This window comes from Mycotypha africana (assembly GCF_025528875.1).
Source record: "Mycotypha africana strain NRRL 2978 chromosome Unknown BDF20scaffold_1, whole genome shotgun sequence".
Lineage (NCBI taxonomy): Eukaryota > Fungi > Mucoromycota > Mucoromycetes > Mucorales > Mycotyphaceae > Mycotypha > Mycotypha africana.
Genome location: NW_026515725.1, coordinates 2,184,507 through 2,203,344, shown reverse-complemented (window position 1 = coordinate 2,203,344; position 18,838 = coordinate 2,184,507). Strand labels below are relative to the sequence as shown.

The 18,838-nt window shown below is 37.9% G+C and overlaps 6 protein-coding genes across 6 annotated transcripts; 4 read left to right on the top strand and 2 right to left on the bottom strand.

Annotated features, from left to right (window-relative positions):
- Positions 1-316: 316 nt before the first annotated feature.
- On the top strand, positions 317-6,105 carry BDF20DRAFT_811105 (P-loop containing nucleoside triphosphate hydrolase protein; the record flags this gene model as incomplete). The annotated part of the gene is made up of 12 exons (XM_053076655.1): positions 317-481; positions 567-699; positions 767-1,141; positions 1,225-1,424; positions 1,509-2,111; positions 2,211-2,351; positions 2,450-2,731; positions 2,794-3,216; positions 3,311-3,587; positions 3,668-3,755; positions 3,827-5,458; positions 5,691-6,105. The coding sequence occupies 12 exons, from the start codon at positions 317-319 to the stop codon at positions 6,103-6,105; spliced, it is 4,734 nt and encodes a 1,577-aa protein (XP_052940837.1).
- Positions 6,106-7,304: 1,199 nt separating this feature from the next.
- BDF20DRAFT_790597 (uncharacterized protein) lies at positions 7,305-7,541 on the top strand (the record flags this gene model as incomplete). Its single annotated transcript, XM_053076184.1, has 2 exons — positions 7,305-7,409; positions 7,482-7,541. Coding segments are annotated over 2 exons (165 nt in total), but the record flags the coding sequence as incomplete, so codon positions are not given.
- A 372-nt stretch (positions 7,542-7,913) lies between these two features.
- BDF20DRAFT_802874 (fungal-specific transcription factor domain-containing protein) lies at positions 7,914-9,911 on the top strand (the record flags this gene model as incomplete). Its single annotated transcript, XM_053076424.1, has 2 exons — positions 7,914-8,040; positions 8,095-9,911. Coding segments are annotated over 2 exons (1,944 nt in total), but the record flags the coding sequence as incomplete, so codon positions are not given.
- Positions 9,912-11,447: 1,536 nt separating this feature from the next.
- Positions 11,448-12,656, bottom strand: BDF20DRAFT_909340 (galactose-binding domain-like protein; the record flags this gene model as incomplete). Its single annotated transcript, XM_053083572.1, has 5 exons — positions 11,448-11,520; positions 11,589-11,696; positions 11,777-11,841; positions 11,905-12,067; positions 12,139-12,656. The coding sequence occupies 5 exons, from the start codon at positions 12,654-12,656 to the stop codon at positions 11,448-11,450; spliced, it is 927 nt and encodes a 308-aa protein (XP_052940834.1).
- Positions 12,657-12,937: 281 nt separating this feature from the next.
- BDF20DRAFT_984215 (uncharacterized protein) lies at positions 12,938-14,437 on the bottom strand. Its single transcript, XM_053085169.1, has 3 exons — positions 14,130-14,437; positions 13,761-14,056; positions 12,938-13,678 (listed from the first exon to the last, which is right to left on the bottom strand). Exons 1-3 carry the CDS (start codon positions 14,305-14,307, stop codon positions 12,944-12,946), a joined length of 1,209 nt encoding a protein of 402 aa, XP_052940833.1. The 5' UTR covers positions 14,308-14,437; the 3' UTR covers positions 12,938-12,943.
- A 2,467-nt stretch (positions 14,438-16,904) lies between these two features.
- On the top strand, positions 16,905-18,507 carry BDF20DRAFT_51395 (uncharacterized protein). Its single transcript, XM_053075637.1, has 3 exons — positions 16,905-17,032; positions 17,122-17,242; positions 17,335-18,507. The coding sequence occupies exons 1-3, from the start codon at positions 16,994-16,996 to the stop codon at positions 18,453-18,455; spliced, it is 1,281 nt and encodes a 426-aa protein (XP_052940832.1). The 5' UTR covers positions 16,905-16,993; the 3' UTR covers positions 18,456-18,507.
- The last annotated feature ends 331 nt before the right edge of the window (positions 18,508-18,838 follow it).

Genomic DNA, 18,838 nt, shown 5'->3' with positions numbered 1-18,838 from the left:
TCAAACCTTAAATATCTGGTACTTTGAAGTAAATCTTGTGATCAGAAACCCTAAATAACAATGAACTTATTTGTCAGAGGAAAAATTACATACATGAGTTCCGTGCTGTCTTTATTCTTTTCTTCTTTCTCTTCTTTTTGCTTAAGTTTCTTCCCTATCGTATTTTAACTGTGTATCTGTGTTTGTCTGGCTCAAAGGCTTGCCTATATCAACTTAACTTAGAGATACTCGATTTTTAAACTGGACAGGCGGAACTTCCGATTTTGAAAAAAAAAGGCGAAAGTTTATTGACGTGAAACAAATTGAAATTTTTGCCATGACAGTTAATAACGCTCATCAGGCAATTGAGGTATATACTCAAGGAACGAAAGCCTGGTTTGAAGATGTTAGAGAAGCTTGGATCTCGGCAACCTGCATCTCCAACACCGTTGCAGAAGGCAAAGTCCGCCTTGTATTTCAAAGCGACAATGACGATGAAAAAGTATGGCTGCAAATCAGTGAAAAGAGCAAAAAATTACCCGTAACTGTACTTGAACATGAAATTAAAGGAAATTGAAATGTTTTAGGAATATGTGTTTGAGACAACTTTGGAAGAGGTGGAGAAAACCGATGGATCGAAATTGCCGCCACTAAGAAACCCGCCTAAAATGGAATACACTGATGATCTAACAAACCTGAGTTATTTGAACGAGCCTTCAGGTACAACAAGCATATATAGAACTTACTTAAAATGAGTCAATGATTAATGGGGAGGTTTTTTTTGTAGTTTTAAACACTATTCGTACAAGATATCTGCAACGGCTAATTTATACGTACTCCGGTATTGTATTAATCGCTGTCAATCCATTTGATCGCGTTGCTTTATACGACCCGGATATTGTTCAGCAGTATTCTGGCAGGAGAAGAGGCGAGCTGGAGCCTCATTTGTTTGCTATTGCTGAAGATGCATATCGGTGTATGATACGTGAACAGATGAATCAAACTATTGTAGTATCCGGTGAATCTGGTGCGGGTAAAACTGTCAGTGCCAAATACATTATGCGTTATTTTGCAACGGCAGATGATCAAGAAGCAGCAGCAGGCCCTGGACGAAGAGAAAAATCGAATACTGGAATGACAGAAGTAGAAGAACAAATCTTAGGTTTGAAAAAAAAGAAAACAAATAACATGGAATACTTACACGGGGCTGTATTAACTGGATATGCCAATAAATCTGCATTTTAGCTACCAACCCCATCATGGAAGCCTTTGGTAATGCAAAAACTACACGAAACGACAACTCCTCAAGATTCGGTAAATACATTGAGATTCAATTCGACGATAATGCCAACATTGTGGGCGCAAAGATCAGAACCTATCTTTTGGAAAGGTCCCGTTTGATTTTTCAACTTGAAACGGAAAGAAACTACCATATCTTCTATCAGGTATTGTGCGTTATCGAGGAAGGAAAGCTAACTATCACATTTTTATTTTCTCACAAACATTGATCATAAACTGCTTTTACATAGTTATGTGCTGGTATACCTTTGTCTGAAAGAAAAGAATTTGACCTTACGAGTGATTATACTCAATTTCATTATCTGAATCAAAGTGGTACAGGCACGATTCCGGGAGTAGATGATGCTAATGAATTTGACATAACTCAACGTGCTCTTTCCACCATTGGCTTATCTGTACAACTCCAATGGAAGATCTTTCGACTACTGGCTGCTCTCTTACATATCGGTAATATCAAAATCACCGGTCGCGGCGATGCCATGCTGTCCGATACCGATCCAGCACTTCTGACTTCCACCCGTTTACTCGGCATTAGCACAAACGAATTTAGAAAGTGGATTGTGCGTAAACAAATTATCACCAGATCTGAGAAAATTGTGACCAATCTTTCTCCTACCCAAGCTCAGGTGGTCAAAGACTCAGTAGCAAAATATATTTATGCTAATTTGTTCGAATGGCTTGTTTATGTCATTAACGAAAGCTTGTCCTGCCCTTCTAAGGAACAAGTGAGCAATTTCATCGGTGTGTTGGATATTTACGGTTTTGAGCATTTCAAAAAAAATTCCTTTGAACAGTTTTGTATCAATTATGCCAATGAAAAACTTCAACAACAGGTATGCAAAGTGTCTGTATACACCAATAGAGAGAGATCTTGCCATAATGGATTTTATTTTCTATATATGATCTTGTTCTAATTTTCACTTTTGCTCTAGTTTAATCAACATGTATTTAAATTAGAACAAGAGGAGTATGTTAGAGAAAAAATCAATTGGACCTTTATTGAATTCAGTGATAATCAGAAGTGCATAGAATTGATTGAAGGCAAATTGGGCATTCTGTCACTTTTGGATGAGGTAATTATATTCTGCCAAGGCAAAGAAGCTCACACAAAGAAAACAGAATGAAGAAAAATAGTCTTTGTTGAATAATTTTATTACTACATTTTAAAAAGGAATCACGTTTACCTTCAGGCTCAGACCAAGGCTTCGTGCAAAAACTGTATTCTAACTTTGATGGTCCCAACTTCAAACAATATTTTAAAAAGCCAAGGTTCTCTAATAATGCATTTACTATCGCTCATTATGCTTTGGATGTTCAGTATGAAGCAGAGAACTTCATTGACAAAAACAAGGATACTGTTCCTGACGAACATTTGAGCCTATTACAGAGCTCTGAATTCGACTTTTTGGTAGATGTTTTGGAAAAAGCTGTTGCTAATAATCCTACTTCTGCAGTAAGTATTGAAGTGGCCAAATTTAGTAATGTGCATGTTATATCTGATATATATTTCGTTAGCCTGAAAGCAATAAGAGAATGAGCATGGTAGCTAGGAAGCCTACTCTTGGTTCCATATTTAAACTTTCTTTGATCAATTTAATGGACACCATCGGCAGCACAAATGTTCATTATATTCGTTGTATTAAACCTAATGAAGCAAAGGTTGCTTGGGAGTTCGATCCCGGTATGGTTTTATCTCAGCTACGTGCCTGTGGTGTTTTGGAAACGATTCGTATCAGTTGTGCGGGTTATCCTTCACGTTGGTCATTCGAAGAGTTTGCGGATCGCTACTATGCTCTTGTATCTTCGCAACATTGGGACCCCCGAATAAAAGAAAAGCCAGATGTGAAAGAGTTGTGTTCTGTAATATTAAAAAAGTCTATCAAGGATGACGATAAATTTCAAGCAGGCACTACAAAAATATTCTTCAGAGCTGGCCAGGTATATATAAAGCATCCGGAATAATGATCCGTGATAGCTTAAGTGATTAAGGATGAAAATTAACTGATCTTCATTATTCATTTTAAATGTGTAGCTAGCATATCTGGAAAAACTAAGATCAGACCGATATAATGAATGCGCGATTCTCCTACAAAAGAATATGCGACGTTTTATTTATCGTACACGCTATGTACGTACGAAGGAGTTGACCGTTCAACTTCAGTGCCTGGCTCGTAAGAAAGCGGCTCAAAACAAGATGCAGTTGCTTCGAAAAGAAAAGGCAGCAATTATCATCCAAAAGAATTGGCGTACTTATTTAGCACGTCGAGCATTTCTCTCCAAACTAGCATTTATACTCAAACTTCAAACGGGTATTGTCTTATTTTAAACGGAGTAAAAAGTTCTGAGAGATTAAAGTACTAACTTGTCATATATTTTTTTTTTCGCTTAGCTATTCGAGCGAAATTGGGTAGAAGTCAATATATATCTCTAAGAGAAAATCATGCAGCTGTTCAAATTCAAAGGCTTGCTCGTGGATGGTAAGTGGAGTGAGAGAAGAAAACTTGGAGCCTCAGTAAAAATTGTTTAATTCATGTTTATTCTGATTCAGGTTTGCAAGAAAGAAATACAGTGCCCAACGAAAATCTATCATACATATTCAAGCATGTGTTCGTCGAATTATGGCACGTAAACAATTGTATGCCTTACGTGCTGAGGCTCGGTCCGTGAATCACTTCAAAGAGGTTTCTTACGCTCTCGAAAATAAGGTTGTTGAACTGACGCAAACTCTTACGGCTGTCAGAGAGGAAAAAAAAGTGGCCACTGATCGCGCAGTCCAATTGGAAGCTCAAATTCGCACTTGGCAGGAGAAATATGAAAAAGCGGAACGACGTGCCAAACAGCTTGATGAGCAGTTGCAACTTCCTACTGTACCCAAGGAAGAATATGATACAATTCAAAAAGAATTGTCACGCATTACAAGCGAACACCGCACAATGTGTGAGATGTTTAAGCAACAAGAGAATGAGCGGACTACTTTGAGAGCACAACTCGAGGCTGAAAAAGCTGAGAAAGAAAGGATAAATAAAGAATTACAAGAGGCAAATGAGCGAGCTGAAAAGCAGGCTGCTGATGAGTTAGAGATATCGGAATTACGCAGCCAAATCACGGCCCTTAAAACTCAATTATCACAAGCCTTAAATGCTCCTCGTCGACAGAATTCAACTAATAATGTAAATGGTTTACGAGGTCTTTCACCAGCGCCGAACAGTATGCGAGATTTTTCTCCTTCTCCCAACCGTAACGTTTTAGACTCGACAGAATCACGTCATAAAAGTAGATCACCCATTCCGAGTAACAGCAATAAGGGAACAATCAATAATGCTACACCGATATCCACGCCACCTCTGGCCACTGTCTCTCATAAACTTCGTCGTAACAGTTCAAGCGACATGGTCAACGACAATCGTCTCAAAACGTCGTTGGATACCATTCGACAGGCTGAAAATTTTGGTAAAAATCCTCGTCCTACATCGATCGATCATATTGGTGCTCTTTTGGGCGCTGCGTCGAAAACAGCTGCAGCAGCATCAGGTGCGGGAGGCTTGGTTTTTCCTGGTTTGGATGATGAAACGAATCCCGTGGAGGAGATTCATGCCCTTCTCCGTCAAACAGATGCCTTGGAAGAAGAAATTCTTCAAGGTTTGATTCGTACGGTTAGGATGCCTCTGCCCGCTTTACAAAATCCTCCCTCTCACAAAGAAATAATGTTCCCAGCACATGCGATCGGTGTGTGCGTTCATGAAATGTGGCGTTTGGGTTATGTAGGCGAATCAGAACGTTTACTATTCAATATCATGGATACAATTCAAAAGCAACTCTTGGCTTTTAATGATGAAGATGCGGTGGTCCCTTGTACTTTCTGGTTAACTAATGTGCATGAGTTAGTATCACTGATATGCACTTCTCATACAGAGATTGACAAACAACTATATCAGACTCAGCAAAGTAAGGCAGCCGCAGCAGTTCATAGACAGGACTTTAATAAGTTGGTAGAAACGATCAAGTTTGAGATGCAATGCTTGGAAGATAATATTTATCATGCATGGATGAAAGAGATTAAAAAGCATTTGAGTAAGATGATTATATCCGCTGTTGTGGAAGGACAATCGCTTCCTGGTTTTGTCACCAACGAAGGAACTAGATTCTTTAACAAGCTGCTGATTGGATCCTCTCAACCTCAGTATTCTATGGATGACATTTTGAATTTCTTGAACAAAATTTGGCGTACTATGAAACTTTACTATGTTGAACAAACAGTTATGACACAAGTATTAACAGAATTACTGAAAATGATCGGCGTGACGGCATTCAATGATCTGCTCATGCGAAAGAACTTTTCCTCATGGAAAAGAGGTAAAAAGTGATGAATTCAGTGCTGTATATTGATAATGACGTATATTTAACCAATGCAGTCATTTTTATCTGATAGCCATGCAAATTCAGTACAATATCACACGTATAGAAGAATGGTGCAAAAGTCATAATATTCCTGAAGGTTCCCTTCAGTTAGAACATTTGATGCAAGCAACTAAACTACTTCAATTTAAAAAAGCTACTCCCGAGGATATTGAGAATATTTACGATGTCTGTTGGATTCTGTCACCAACTCAGGTGCAAAAGTTGATATCACAATATCATATAGCTGATTATGAGAATCCCATCAGACCAGAAATTCTAAAGGCAGTAGCATCGCATGTAGTAAGCGGCGATAAATCCGATATTCTACTATTAGACTCAGTACCTATCGAAATCACTACCAACCCCTTCGAGGTTCCTGTGCCAAGAGATACTAAACCAGATATGTACCTACCTTCTTTTGTAAGTTGATAAGCACATGGAATAACAGTATAGATACCACAATTTAGATAAGAGAAAAAATGTTAACTCGTATCTTGTTTAGCTTGGTTTGAAACGTCTTCGTCGTTTAACAGCATTGATTCCATATGCCCATGAGAAGGAAGTAGAGTCAACAGCAGTTAAGTCGTAAACAAAAGTGTTAATCTATGTTATGTCACAGCAACCACCTCTGAAAATACAAGATATACCACTAAGCTACAATTATAATTGTTTTGATGTTAACAAATCATCAGTAGCCCCTATATTAAAATTAATCAATTAATCTGTATGAATTTACCAATATATTGTCCGATTCAAAGTACGAAATGCTTTCAATCGAGACATTTCTATTTTGTTCATAAGGCGAATTGATACTTTACCCTTAGTTTGTAGTTGGGTAAGAGGCATGAAGGCAATAGGAAAAGCTAAGCGCCCTTTTCGAGAAACAGAGACTCTAAGCAGAAAAAATTGGCAGTATAACTATTGATTGCGCTACTTGCTCCGTTGCTATGCTAAAAAATGATAGAAAGGGGAATGGAACCGAATTGAACCATCACGGCTCCATAAATGTATTTTGTATTTTTCTTATCTTGTCAAAGTGACAATGAAAGAGTAGTAATATGTGGAAGAAGCCCACATTCTTCGCTATCCAAGCATAAATCAAGTCAGTTCGTCCAAATGAGCAAGATTTTGCTTAAAATGATCTGTCACTATCTTCTCCTCTTTCGTTCCAACTGAGTTAATCGGGCATTAAGAATAATGATTGTTGATTGGATATTCATCAGCTCTCCATCATATAAAAATAAACAGTTAGAGACCTGTGAAATCAACCTTCCTCTTGCACTGTACTTTATTTTTCTTGGCTTTTTTATAGACAAAATCTGAAGCAACTATTTAGATTTCATATTTCCATTATTCAAATTAGACTGAATAATCAATTCCTTATTTGATCGATCATGTCGCTTAGTGGTGACGAGGCTTCTGTTAAAAGACAACGTGTAAGCCGTGCTTGGTAATATACCCTTTATGGTTATATTTTTAACTACCCCACAATTTTGAGATGAAACATCACTGTTTATACCTTTTTACCTTCCCCTTCCCCCGCAGAGACAGAAACTTATTAAATTCAGGATATGAGTTAATCGAAGACTAATGGTTAAACCATCTTTAAATTTTTTAATTGGGTCAGTGACTTATGTCGAAAGAAGAAAATAAAGTGTGATGGTGCGATGCCCATGTGTGGCAATTGTCAAATACTTAACTTAACTTGCACTTTTCGAGATGCAACCAAAAAGGTGAGTCAGGCAAAATTTCAGACTAAGGTTAAACTACTCCAAACTTTATCCAACAACTGAATGTTATTTTAGAGAGGCCCGCCTAAGGGTTATATTGAAGCAATAGAGAATAGATTACACACTTTAGAGGCTTACTTGAATACGATCCTTAACGACAAGGGCAAACAAACTAAGGATGCTCGCACGTTGGAAATAATCAAAGAATTACAATCACCACTGGAAACTCCCTCTGGAGAAAAAATCAATCAAAGACCCCAACGAAGACGACGAAAAAATGGACAAAAGAGTGAACAGAGGAATGATGACTCATTAACTAAACATCAAATACATTCACCTCTATCCCCGCTCATGGATAGTCCAACTTTGAGTGCTAGCGAGCTTCCTGATCAACAGCAAAACTCTTCTACTCCAACAACTTCAGCAACTACTGTTGTGGGTTCACCTGCTATCACCGCAGCAGCTGTAGCAGAGGATGACAGTAACGACTCCACAGGCCAGCTTTCTGTGGATGATAATGGGCATGTTCGCTATTTAGGTAGGTCTTCTGGGTTTTACCTTTTAGCAGACAGTCGAACATATCAGAATGGCGCATTTCACTTTTCCGGCTATGCCCACAAATTGAAGATCAACAGTCCTCAAAATTCATACCCTCAAGAACAACGACAGAAAAGCTCACTAAGCTCAGCCAAAAAAGAAATACCCATCGATCCTTTTGAACTGCCACCTAAAGATTTGTCTGAACATCTTATCAATCTTTACTTCACTCACTTTTATCCTGTCCTACCAATGTTCTACAAAAAGAGATTAGTATGTTCTTTATCACCTTTAGAGACGGTTTCACCTTTATTGTTGAATGCAGTTTACGCTTTGGCATCACGGGTTTCTTCGGATGAACGAGTCCGTTCAGATCCTTCATCACCTGACACAGCAGGTGACATTTTCTTTGAGCGGGCTCGATGTTTACTGGATGATTATTATGATACCCCAAAAATATCGACAGTACAAGCTTTATTGCTCATGACAAGTCATCAAATGGGTACTATGAAGTCGCCGCGTGCTTGGTTGTATAGTGGAATGGCATTTCGAATGGCGCAAGATTTGGGTCTCAACCGAAATTGTGACAATTGGAGCAATATCACACCTGAAGAAAGAGAACGGAGAAAACGTGTCTTTTGGTGCTGTTACATGGTGGACCGCATCATCAGCGCTATTTATGGACGCTCTTCCAATTTTGAAGAAAGAGATTGTGATGTGCCATTCCCCTCTGTAGATGATGATGAGCCAATTACCTGCAAAAATGGTTCTCGACCACCTGCTAGTCTTTTGGAGTTATTTATACAACATATCAAAGTCTGTGATATTTTAGGTCACGTCCTAAAAAATATTTATTATGCTCGGGCCAAGCAACATCAGCATCACCGTCATAGCTCAGATACTCATTCAATGGATCATATTTTGAGGACTTTACATCGACATTTGATACAATGGCATAGTAATCTACCTGCATCACTTCAGTATGAACTGCCGAACACTCAAAATGGAGAAGTGGCTCCTGACCCGCCTTCTGCTATTTGCCAACTTCATCTCATGTATTATACAACATTGATTTTACTTCACCGTTCCTTTATACCGGGTCCATCACAGAAGCAGCTACCTATTACTCTTCCCTCATATAAGATTTGCGAGTCAGCAGCCACATCAGTACTCGACATTGTGCAAATTATGCTTGCAGAAGACCATCTCAGATATGTGTACAACTTTGCTGTATTTTACGTCTTTACGGCTGGTATTATATTCATCAAATTAGCATCATCTCTCGATCCCGATCGTGCTTTTGATGCCAAAATCAATATCAATCGAATAATGAGAGCATTGGATGAGCTGGAAAAGTCATGGATGAACGCAGCCCGTTGTAGCAATATATTAGGTGAATTGGCAGGCTTACGAGATATTCGGTTAGAATGCAATAAGTATGTACCAGATAAGGAAACGAAACCCAGTACACCACCGCCTTTTATCGGCGTACCTAATTCACCAGAGCCTGTAAAAGATGAAGATATTGAAGATGAACAACTACAAATTGCATATAGTGTCTCAAACGTTCAAAGACCGCCTTCTTCTTGGGTGACGGAATCAGTGTCGCCATCATCATTTTTGGGCAATTCATCGTCCAATGCAGCCCTTTCCGCAACACAAATTCCTATATCATCTGTTCGTCAGTCCATTCAAAACCACCAAAGGACTCCCTCTTCGGATATGTTGCCACCTCGGACTCCAGAGGTCACGTCCAATTTTGATTCTGGGACACCACAGTACTACGCTCCTCCAGCACAGCAAGCAGGAATCACGCCCGCCATGGATCCATTTGCTGCACCTGGAATTATCCCAGGACCGAATAATCAATCTGAAGAATTTGACCCTCTAGCAACAGCATTTTGGGGTATGCCTTCTTCACTCAATACAGATGAGTGGAATACTTATTTCGACACGCTACAACAGCAACAGCAACAACAACAACAGCAGCAACAGCTGAAAGATGTCGCGTCACAAAAAGAGGTCAATCCAGGGTTTCAGTTGGCCAATTTATTATTAGCAGCTACTAGTAGCACAACATCATCACCATCACCTGCTACTGCATCTGCATTTGCATTCTCTAATATCAACAACACTGCCGCCTCTATTTCAGACCCCATAACTACGTCATTAACCATTAACAATGACCGTAGTAATACTAGACATCATCATATTCCCTCTATAGATCTACCAATATCACCGACACAGAGTACCTTATTAGGTTTAATGGATATTAACAATAATAATCAGGCAGGACAACAAAAAAATCAATGGTAGAAAAATATTCTTTATGTAGACATCCTAATTTTTTTTCATGTTTCTCACTATCTATTATTGAATAATTGAAAGTCTCCCCCTAATAAAAGACTTCTACTATCAATTTTTAATAGCGCGTAGAGTTCTGCCGTATAAGTGTTAGTGATGGTCATTAAGGTGTTGGCTTTTTTATTGCAGATAGTAATAGCCGCTAGTTACGTCATGTCAATTGTAAGCATATTTTTGTATGGTTATTCCACGAAGTTATTTTGCAGATGTTGCTCAGATCTGACGAATACGAGTCTTCAAAAGAAACAATGTAACACGCTAGCTGTTTACCACCAATCAAAGAATTATCTTTTCTTTAGGACAAGAAAACTTTTTATACTAATCGATAAACCGTACTTGAGTTTTGTTCGAAGCAATATGTTTACGTATATAGCCTGTTTCATCCTAAAAAAGATAGTATATAGATCAGTTGTGCCTTAAACCCTTCTTTCTAACATTCATGTTGAGCTTATGTAGCGTACCTCATTCCTCCCCCATTGAGTGGTATAGCTACAAGCATCATCGTATATTAGTGCCTTGCATACCGCCTATGTGATTTTGACACTATGTACTGATTCTTACTGGTGCTCTACCGTTGTCTGCTATACAATACACACCAATTGCTGTCTAGTTATCCTTGGTTCTTCTAACGATCAACACCTAATGGCTTTAGGATTGCTAAGACCACCATCTACAAAATAATTATCATTAACTTTCGAGATCTTTTGCATCATATTTAGCATCTGTATCTTTTATTCCTTCTTCATTTGTCGTTGAAGACGACAATAAATGTGACATATTCTTATCAAATCAGGGACATTCTCCTGTTAAAGAATATACATACTTGGGTAAACTCTTCCGTTGGTGGGTCCAATAGTAATATATTTCTGATTTGTGTTAAATGACTTTATTACTTGCCATGAAGAGGTACTATAAGAATAAAAGAATTGTAGGTATAATTCAAGGTCGATATTGTATGCAAAATATGAGGAAAATCAGAAGAAGAAAAGTGCCATAAATAAGAATTGGAAAATAAGGTGGTTGAGATTGTTGCTGTGCACTTTGTTAAAGAGATGATTAATTAATAGAAGCCTGTAACTATGATGCCAGAAAAGTTGTCATTCGTCTGCACCATTATTGCTGCTGTAAAGTGCTTTTGCTTTAAATTTTTCTGCGCTTGTGGGTGTGTCGATTGCCATTATCATCCTTTTCTCTTCCGAAAAGTATGGCAGGACTAAAAGTCACCGATTGTTATCGTTAACTTTCTATAATACAGTCATATTGATTTGATATGGTACTTACTAAGGCTGAGCGTAGACTTTGAGTTGACGCAAATGAGTATCTCTTCCGTTTTGTTGTGTGCTTAAAATAGCAACCCGTAATGCAAATGCTCGAAAAGGCTTATTATCACTGGGAGAAAGTAAACAAATATAAGTAAGGTCAATAACGGTATAGAGGGGCCTTTTTTTTTCTCAGTTTTATAGCCCTACTTGTCCTTTGTCATGTCGACATTCACCCAGCCAACTGTTGGCTCACATGTAACCTGGGCCATTTCCTAAACAATTTCACGTTAGTTTTGTAGGGTGAGCAAGCATAAATTAAGTATTTTAGACCTTACAACTAAATCTCTTTCTGTTAATCCTGCATAAATGGCAATTGTTTTTGGGGTATAACTCTCGTCTTGATTGTAGTCGATAAATAAAGAAACTTGCGTCAAATATACAGCGCGAAAAAAGCTAAGGTCAATCGTATGATGATAACCTGGGCCTGCACAGCTAGATCTACAGAAATCAGAGGAATGCAAGGTGAATGATATATCCTATAGACTTTATGAACATGAAAAGATTCTTACTGCCAGTAGGTTAATGGATTATCATCTGTCAAATTCTTAGGGCCCCAAAGCTGTCTATAAGAGGACACTAACCAAAGTGCCTCGTTTTCTTTTACTTCATAAGCTCCTTTCGCTCGTTGTTCGTCATTCGGATGGGTAGTAAAATATATACGACGTGTTTCTTTATCTTTTATAATATCTGCAATTCTTGACGCTTCTTCTTCTGTGTTAATATTGCTATCGTCGTCGTTTTCCTCTGTACTGTCAATTATATCATTTTCGTTATGCGCAAAGTTGTTTAACTCCTTTGGTGAAGAGTCTAGCTGTTGGTTACTGGATTGAGATGGTCGTTTGAGCAGCCAAGGACGTCCCATGAAACGATTGATTGCATCGTCTTCATCTCCTGAAGGTTCTGAAACGTTATCCCCTATATTAATTTGAAAAATAGGATCTTCCTCTTCTGATTCACAGCCTGGCCATCGTTCATAGACGTAAGATCTCAACGTTTTAGCGTCGATTGACTCGTCATCGTTGGCCATTGTTACGATGGTAATGATTTGATCGCAGGATCAATAGTTAGGTCGATCAATGTTGGCCTTTAAATTGCCACTCAGACACAAATCGAATAGTGGTTATGCAGCTTTCCGCTTTTCCACAAAAAATAACAACAGTGTTAACAGGTACAGTTTAAGCGTGAATTTACGGTATCGATTTTTTTTAGATAAGTAAGATTTATTATATTCATTTCTACCATGTTTTTTATGAACGAGAATACAATGTAATAATCTAAATAATTCTGCATTTAGTTTTTATTCTATAGGTATAATTATTTCTTCGAGGAACTAGTTCCAACTTGAATAGGAGTGAAAGCGCGCTTATTACTGATCTCTACGTTATTGGGATTTTCTTCCTCATCCCTTTTTCTCTTGTTGTTACGGTCTCCGCCACGTTTACCGCCACGACCACCGCGTCCACCGCGTCCACCGCGTCCACCTTTATTGAAGCCATCCTTTACAATCTTATTGAAATGAGTACGAGCTTCTGCAGTGCACAATGCAAACTTGATATCGTTGATGGTTTTATCTGCTGATAATTTGTCCAAAAATTCTTCCGGTGTTAGCTTATACAGTTCAATTACGCCACAGCCCTTCATTTTCAACGGTTCGAGACGCCCAACGTTGGGATGAACCTCTTTGACTAGTTCTTTAATATCTTTGTAGCCATAATCTTGTGCATTTGAATATTCTATCAAATGACGATGGGTTTTGTTATTGGAAAGTTGGAATTCTTCTCCAGCATATTTTTCTTCCTTTTTCATTTGTACATAGTCAGCTTTAATCATATTGGTTAACGGTAGATCCTCGTAAGTAGTTGCTTCCTCGACAACCTTTTGCGCAATTTCAGGTGTCTCAAATTCGACAAAGATGCTGCCCTTGAATGCACCAGAACGATTGTTATTTCCACCTTCACGACGTAAACGGACGGAGAGAACACGGCCGTAATCACTGTAGAAGCGTTTCAATTCTGCCTCGTTGGGTTCTGGGTCGACCTTAAATCCTTTCTATACGATAACAAAAGCGAAAACAAGTTTGATTAACTTATTGAAATTGAAAACAGCTAACAAATATACAAAACTAGCTTACAGAATAAATAGAACGCTTATTTTGCGCTTCAATGTGGTCCAGCACTTTCTTTTCATTCTCTGCTTTCCTTCTTTCATCTCGAAGCTCTTTCACTGTCTTTCCACCTTCATTTTCTTTTTCGTCACCATTATCAGCCCCTTCTTCGGTGGGTTTTGCGAGAGAACGTAAATGTGTCTTGGCCTCATTCAATTCGAACAAATCGGGTGCAAGATTGACAGCTTGTTCAAATATAGATAAATCGCCGGCAATGATTTCTTTGAATCGCTTGATAATACTTAATTTCTTTAGAGGAACCCCTATTTTGGTAACAGCACTCATATTAGAAACCATGCGTAAGGTAACTACGTGTGAGTCCACTATTGCTCTTACAGTGTTCAGGATCCTTTTCAACGAGTTCTCTAAAGAAGTCATTCTTCTTAAGATTTTCCGCATCATAAATGTCAATCAATTGTTGACGAACTTTATGAGCATGTGTTTCCTCCTCGACATTTAAACTTGTTGTATTTTCAGCTGTAGGCTCAGTACCGCTGATGACAGGATCGGACATGTTGCAAAGAATCGTATTTCCTGATCAAGATCTGATCTAGCTTCTTGATCGGAAGTTTTTTTCTTTTCTTTTTGTGTTTGAAAGAAAATATTTTTTTAAATTTCACTCCGAGCATTTTCGTTGATCTCTCTTACTGCAACATAGGCAACTGAAAGTACGTTTATTTTCCATCAACTACTCTCATTAAGCATCCGAAAGGATATATTTTGTATAAATACGGAATAACAATAATAATAACAAAGTATTACTGATGTTTCACCTACAATTGGCGAAATGTTTTGCTCAAGAACGACTGTGGAAGAATTCATTTCTCCAAGTTTGACTTAAATTCATCGAAGCTTCCGAAGAACAAGTGTATATGATAGTGCTGATAAGACTTAGATGCAAAATAGTAGATAACATTTGTTGAAGATACTACAGTATGGCTAACCATAATGACTAAACAATACAAGTGTAACGGTGGCATGTCTGAACACTTTCTCATGGTGGTAGATCGATTTCTAAACCATATCTGATTGACCACAACGCGAGATCCGCTCATATATAAAATATGTACTTTTGCTCAGTAATGATCCTGCAGTGCAATTAGTTTGTTATAAACCTTTACTTATCCACACTTGTACGTGCCGTCTTATTATACAAAAACGCGCATATATAATGACACATTCTTATTGGCCGAGAGTTTAAGGAACGAGTAATTTCTTTTTTAAATCAAAACTTTCACGCTTCCCCTCTGATTTTTAGTGCACGATAAAAGGACCGAAGGGGGCCCATTTTCACCTTGGAATTCATACAAACTAATTGAGTAGCTTTCATTGAAACAACAACAATCCACAAGTGTCACAGTTCAATAGTCACTCTGTGTATGAAATGCTCTTTCCTTTGTAAAAAAGAATCTAAAAACTAGAAGAAGTACCAAAATCTACATATAAATGGCAACAGTATTACTGATGATATAAAAGCTGAGTAGGTTTGTAGCCTAGTAACTATCGCATGAATAATGGTTTTGTATGCCTTCATTATATGGATCTCTTGAACTTAAAAAAATGGAATCATAATTCCAACCGTTGATTATGACTTAAAAGAGAACGACATTTAGGAGAAGTAGCATCCATTGTGTATAAGCACAAGAATGCTGGTAGGCTTCACTGATTTCTAATGGGATTAGTGTCATCAAATTTGCGTGGATTCAAACATCTATTGCTGTGTATAAATACTTTAGCTACAAAAGAGCAGTATTTTAATAGGCGATACAAATACTATGGCTTCTATTGGTTTAAATAGCAGTCATTCAAAAGGAGTTACAATTGTTTTTAAAAAGTATATAAAGGCGCTCATTTTTCTGATTTCCGCTTTTTTTTTTCTTCACTCAGAAATCAGCTCAGCACAAATATTGCAGTAGCTTTTGATTTCTAAACTGGTTTCCTCTGTGTAGATGGGCCTAGTACTCCTATTGTATCATAATGGTCCTTCTATTCATGTGTAATGCTGGTTGTTGCCACTTGCCTGAAATAGGTGTCTGTCGGTTCCTCGTGAGCCGGTAGCATAAGGTTAATGTCAACCAGTCCCATGGGCAGCCATGTTGATGTCTCTCCTCGTGGGGGCTGCCTGGGCAACTACTCTTCTAGAGAGTAGGCTAGAACATCAACACCTTTTTTTTTATATTATAATTCAAATAGTAAATGAAAAAAAAAAAAATTAAAAATAGAAAATAAAGCGGTATATTTATACTGAGTTTTGCTAATGGATAACGAAGCAATATGGTTGATGTTGGTTTACACCTTGGACAAATGGTTTGGGTTAAAAATGGACAGTAACGACAACTATTATCAGTTTGTAATATAGCAGAACGTCCTATAACTAAAGCTCCCACAACTTTGACCTGAAGCTTGTTTATCATCTCAGCTTAAAAGATTATAAACTTAGACATAAACCATTTATCAGCAGCGAACCGGGGCTGATTTTCATCTTTTTACTCACTGTCTACGTTCATGGATCAAATTACTTGAACAAGTTTAGAACTGTAAGTGGGCTTAATCTAGCAGATGGAGAAAGAGGTGAGGAGGGAATATTTGATAATAGAAACCCTATACCTAAATATCTTGCTTTGGAGATCAAAAATCACGCCATTTACTCTAAATGAAAAGTATAACGAAGGATTTTTTTACCTGGAAAATGTAGAATAGTAGCGCGGGAAGAAGAATAGCCACTCGTGTAGTATTGAAGGGAAGAGGGAGCATGCGGTTTGCAAACGCAATTACTCCTCGACTACAATAAATTATAATGATAGAGACATGGCAATCAATAAAGAAGTTCTTCGCGTCTTTCTATCCCAGATAAGCAGATTACCGATACTTCTTCAGAAGCAAGAATGAGTTACATATAGGTTTCAATATGGTAGTTGTTCAGCACTGCTTTCATTGTATACAATGGTTTCTTCATGATGACAACCTTATGCTTATGACAATTGACTACTGCAGGTCTGTCAATTTTGTACAGTCTTTTATTGTTATACTTCCAAAGTGTTCATAACTCAAGTTTGCACCACGCTGATTCGCGATACGGGCTAATGGTGTTTTCTTCGGTCTTTAATTCCTTTTACCTTCCGAAAATATGCAGAAAATCATAAAAACTCATTACAACTCCTGTTCTTTCCTTCACCGTACAACCAAAGAGTGTAATTGTCATGCCCTCAGTTGAGCAATGGTATACTGATTTAGTACATGTAAATTAATAAATAATGTGGTCATGCGATGTATTTTCATGCCAATCTCTATGTCTGACTTTCCAAATACTTATTACTTAAAATAAAAGAGATCTGACCAATATACGCTGAGAGAATTGGGAGAGATGTCAAAAGGCACAATGGTGTCAGCTTTCGCAGTTATCACCGATACTAAAACAATAAAGCAAACAAACGGTAGAAGCCAACAATGTAAGTATGCTCTTTCGAACTCATATTCATGTATACGTTTTACATTATCAGATTCGATCTAATGATCGATCGTCGCACTAAAACTTAATTAGGGTACCAAACAATTCTAATTACTGATCCCACTGTTACAGAAGGCAGTGTTATAAACATTGGCTTTCACCAAAACCGAGAATCACTTCCTAAAAATGAACCAGGTCGCATTCTTGTATTAAAGCATGCATTTGTAGATTTTTTCAACGGTCATTGTCAGTTAGTTGCGAGAGGATCTGGTAACGCCCTCCAACCCACAAGGACTGTCTACGTAACATTAAACATGGAAACGCTTGAAAAATATCCATCGGAGGATGTGGACTGTCAACTGTCAAAATCAGATATGAAAGTTATCAAAGCATTAAGGAAATGGTACAGAGCGAGTGATAACCAGAACGATACTACTACTACTGCTGCTGCCAACACATCAATAGCATCCATGCCAGTATCTACTGATGCCCGCGTAAAAACAGCTAAACGAAGCAATCGACCTTTGCTGACAACTGAGGCCTTGGCATCTCATCCAGCATTCTATTTCGATTACGTTGGGATGGTAGTTAAATATATACCTAATGAGGAACGTCATAGAGTCGATTTAGTTTTGACAGATTTCACTCAGAATCAATACCCCATTGGACAGAATGTAGCACTCTATGATATTGACCCTTCACTGTTATTACAATGTACGTTATGGGATAATCACGCAGATAGATGCCCCTCACTTGAATTGGGTAACTATATTTATCTGTCTAACTGTACAAGAAACAAAAAGCGTCAGGATGGATTAGAAATTCACGTCAAGGGAAATCGCGACACAAAACAACATGTTAACATCTTACAACCTGATCAGAATATATTGGAAGCACTGTTGCAGAGACAACAGCATTACTTTGCTGACTTTCCGATATCAAGAGAGGCGAAAAGTGAGAAAAGGAAAAAATTTACAACAACAACAACAACTAATACGAAAACTGGAACAACTCACAAAAGAACGAATGACATTGATCACTCTGTTGATGATGAAAGCAGTGGGAGTAGTAGTAATAATCCGGCTTTAAAAAAGATGAAGATGGATCGACTGTACCATGCAAGTGGTTCAGTGGATGATGATAATGAAGAACCTGTAGTAGATACATATATGAAAGAGACGTTTCCTTTGAAAACAGGTAGCAGAATACTGTAGTATGCTTTGATTTAGTTGGACAAACTAACCATACACTGTAATTCTCATTTTTTATGCCTTTAGTTACTGACCTTAATGTCAATACCCATACTTCGTTTGAGGATTTAATTCTGTTCGAAAGCGAGGAAAATGTATGACAAAGTACAAAAGGACAAAGGATAAAGACGATATGAAGGATATTAAAATAGTCATGTTTATTAAAATTAGATACCCGTTGAGTTTTTGACGAAAGCAATTATCAAGAACGTCGAACCAACAGATATAAGGCAGTGGGTTAAGACCCTCTGTCAGAAATGCAATCAAATGTAAATAGCATCCATGTTCATCAAGCAAAATGTGAAACTAACGTATTGACTCCTTCTATCAGTTATGAATTGTTGGAT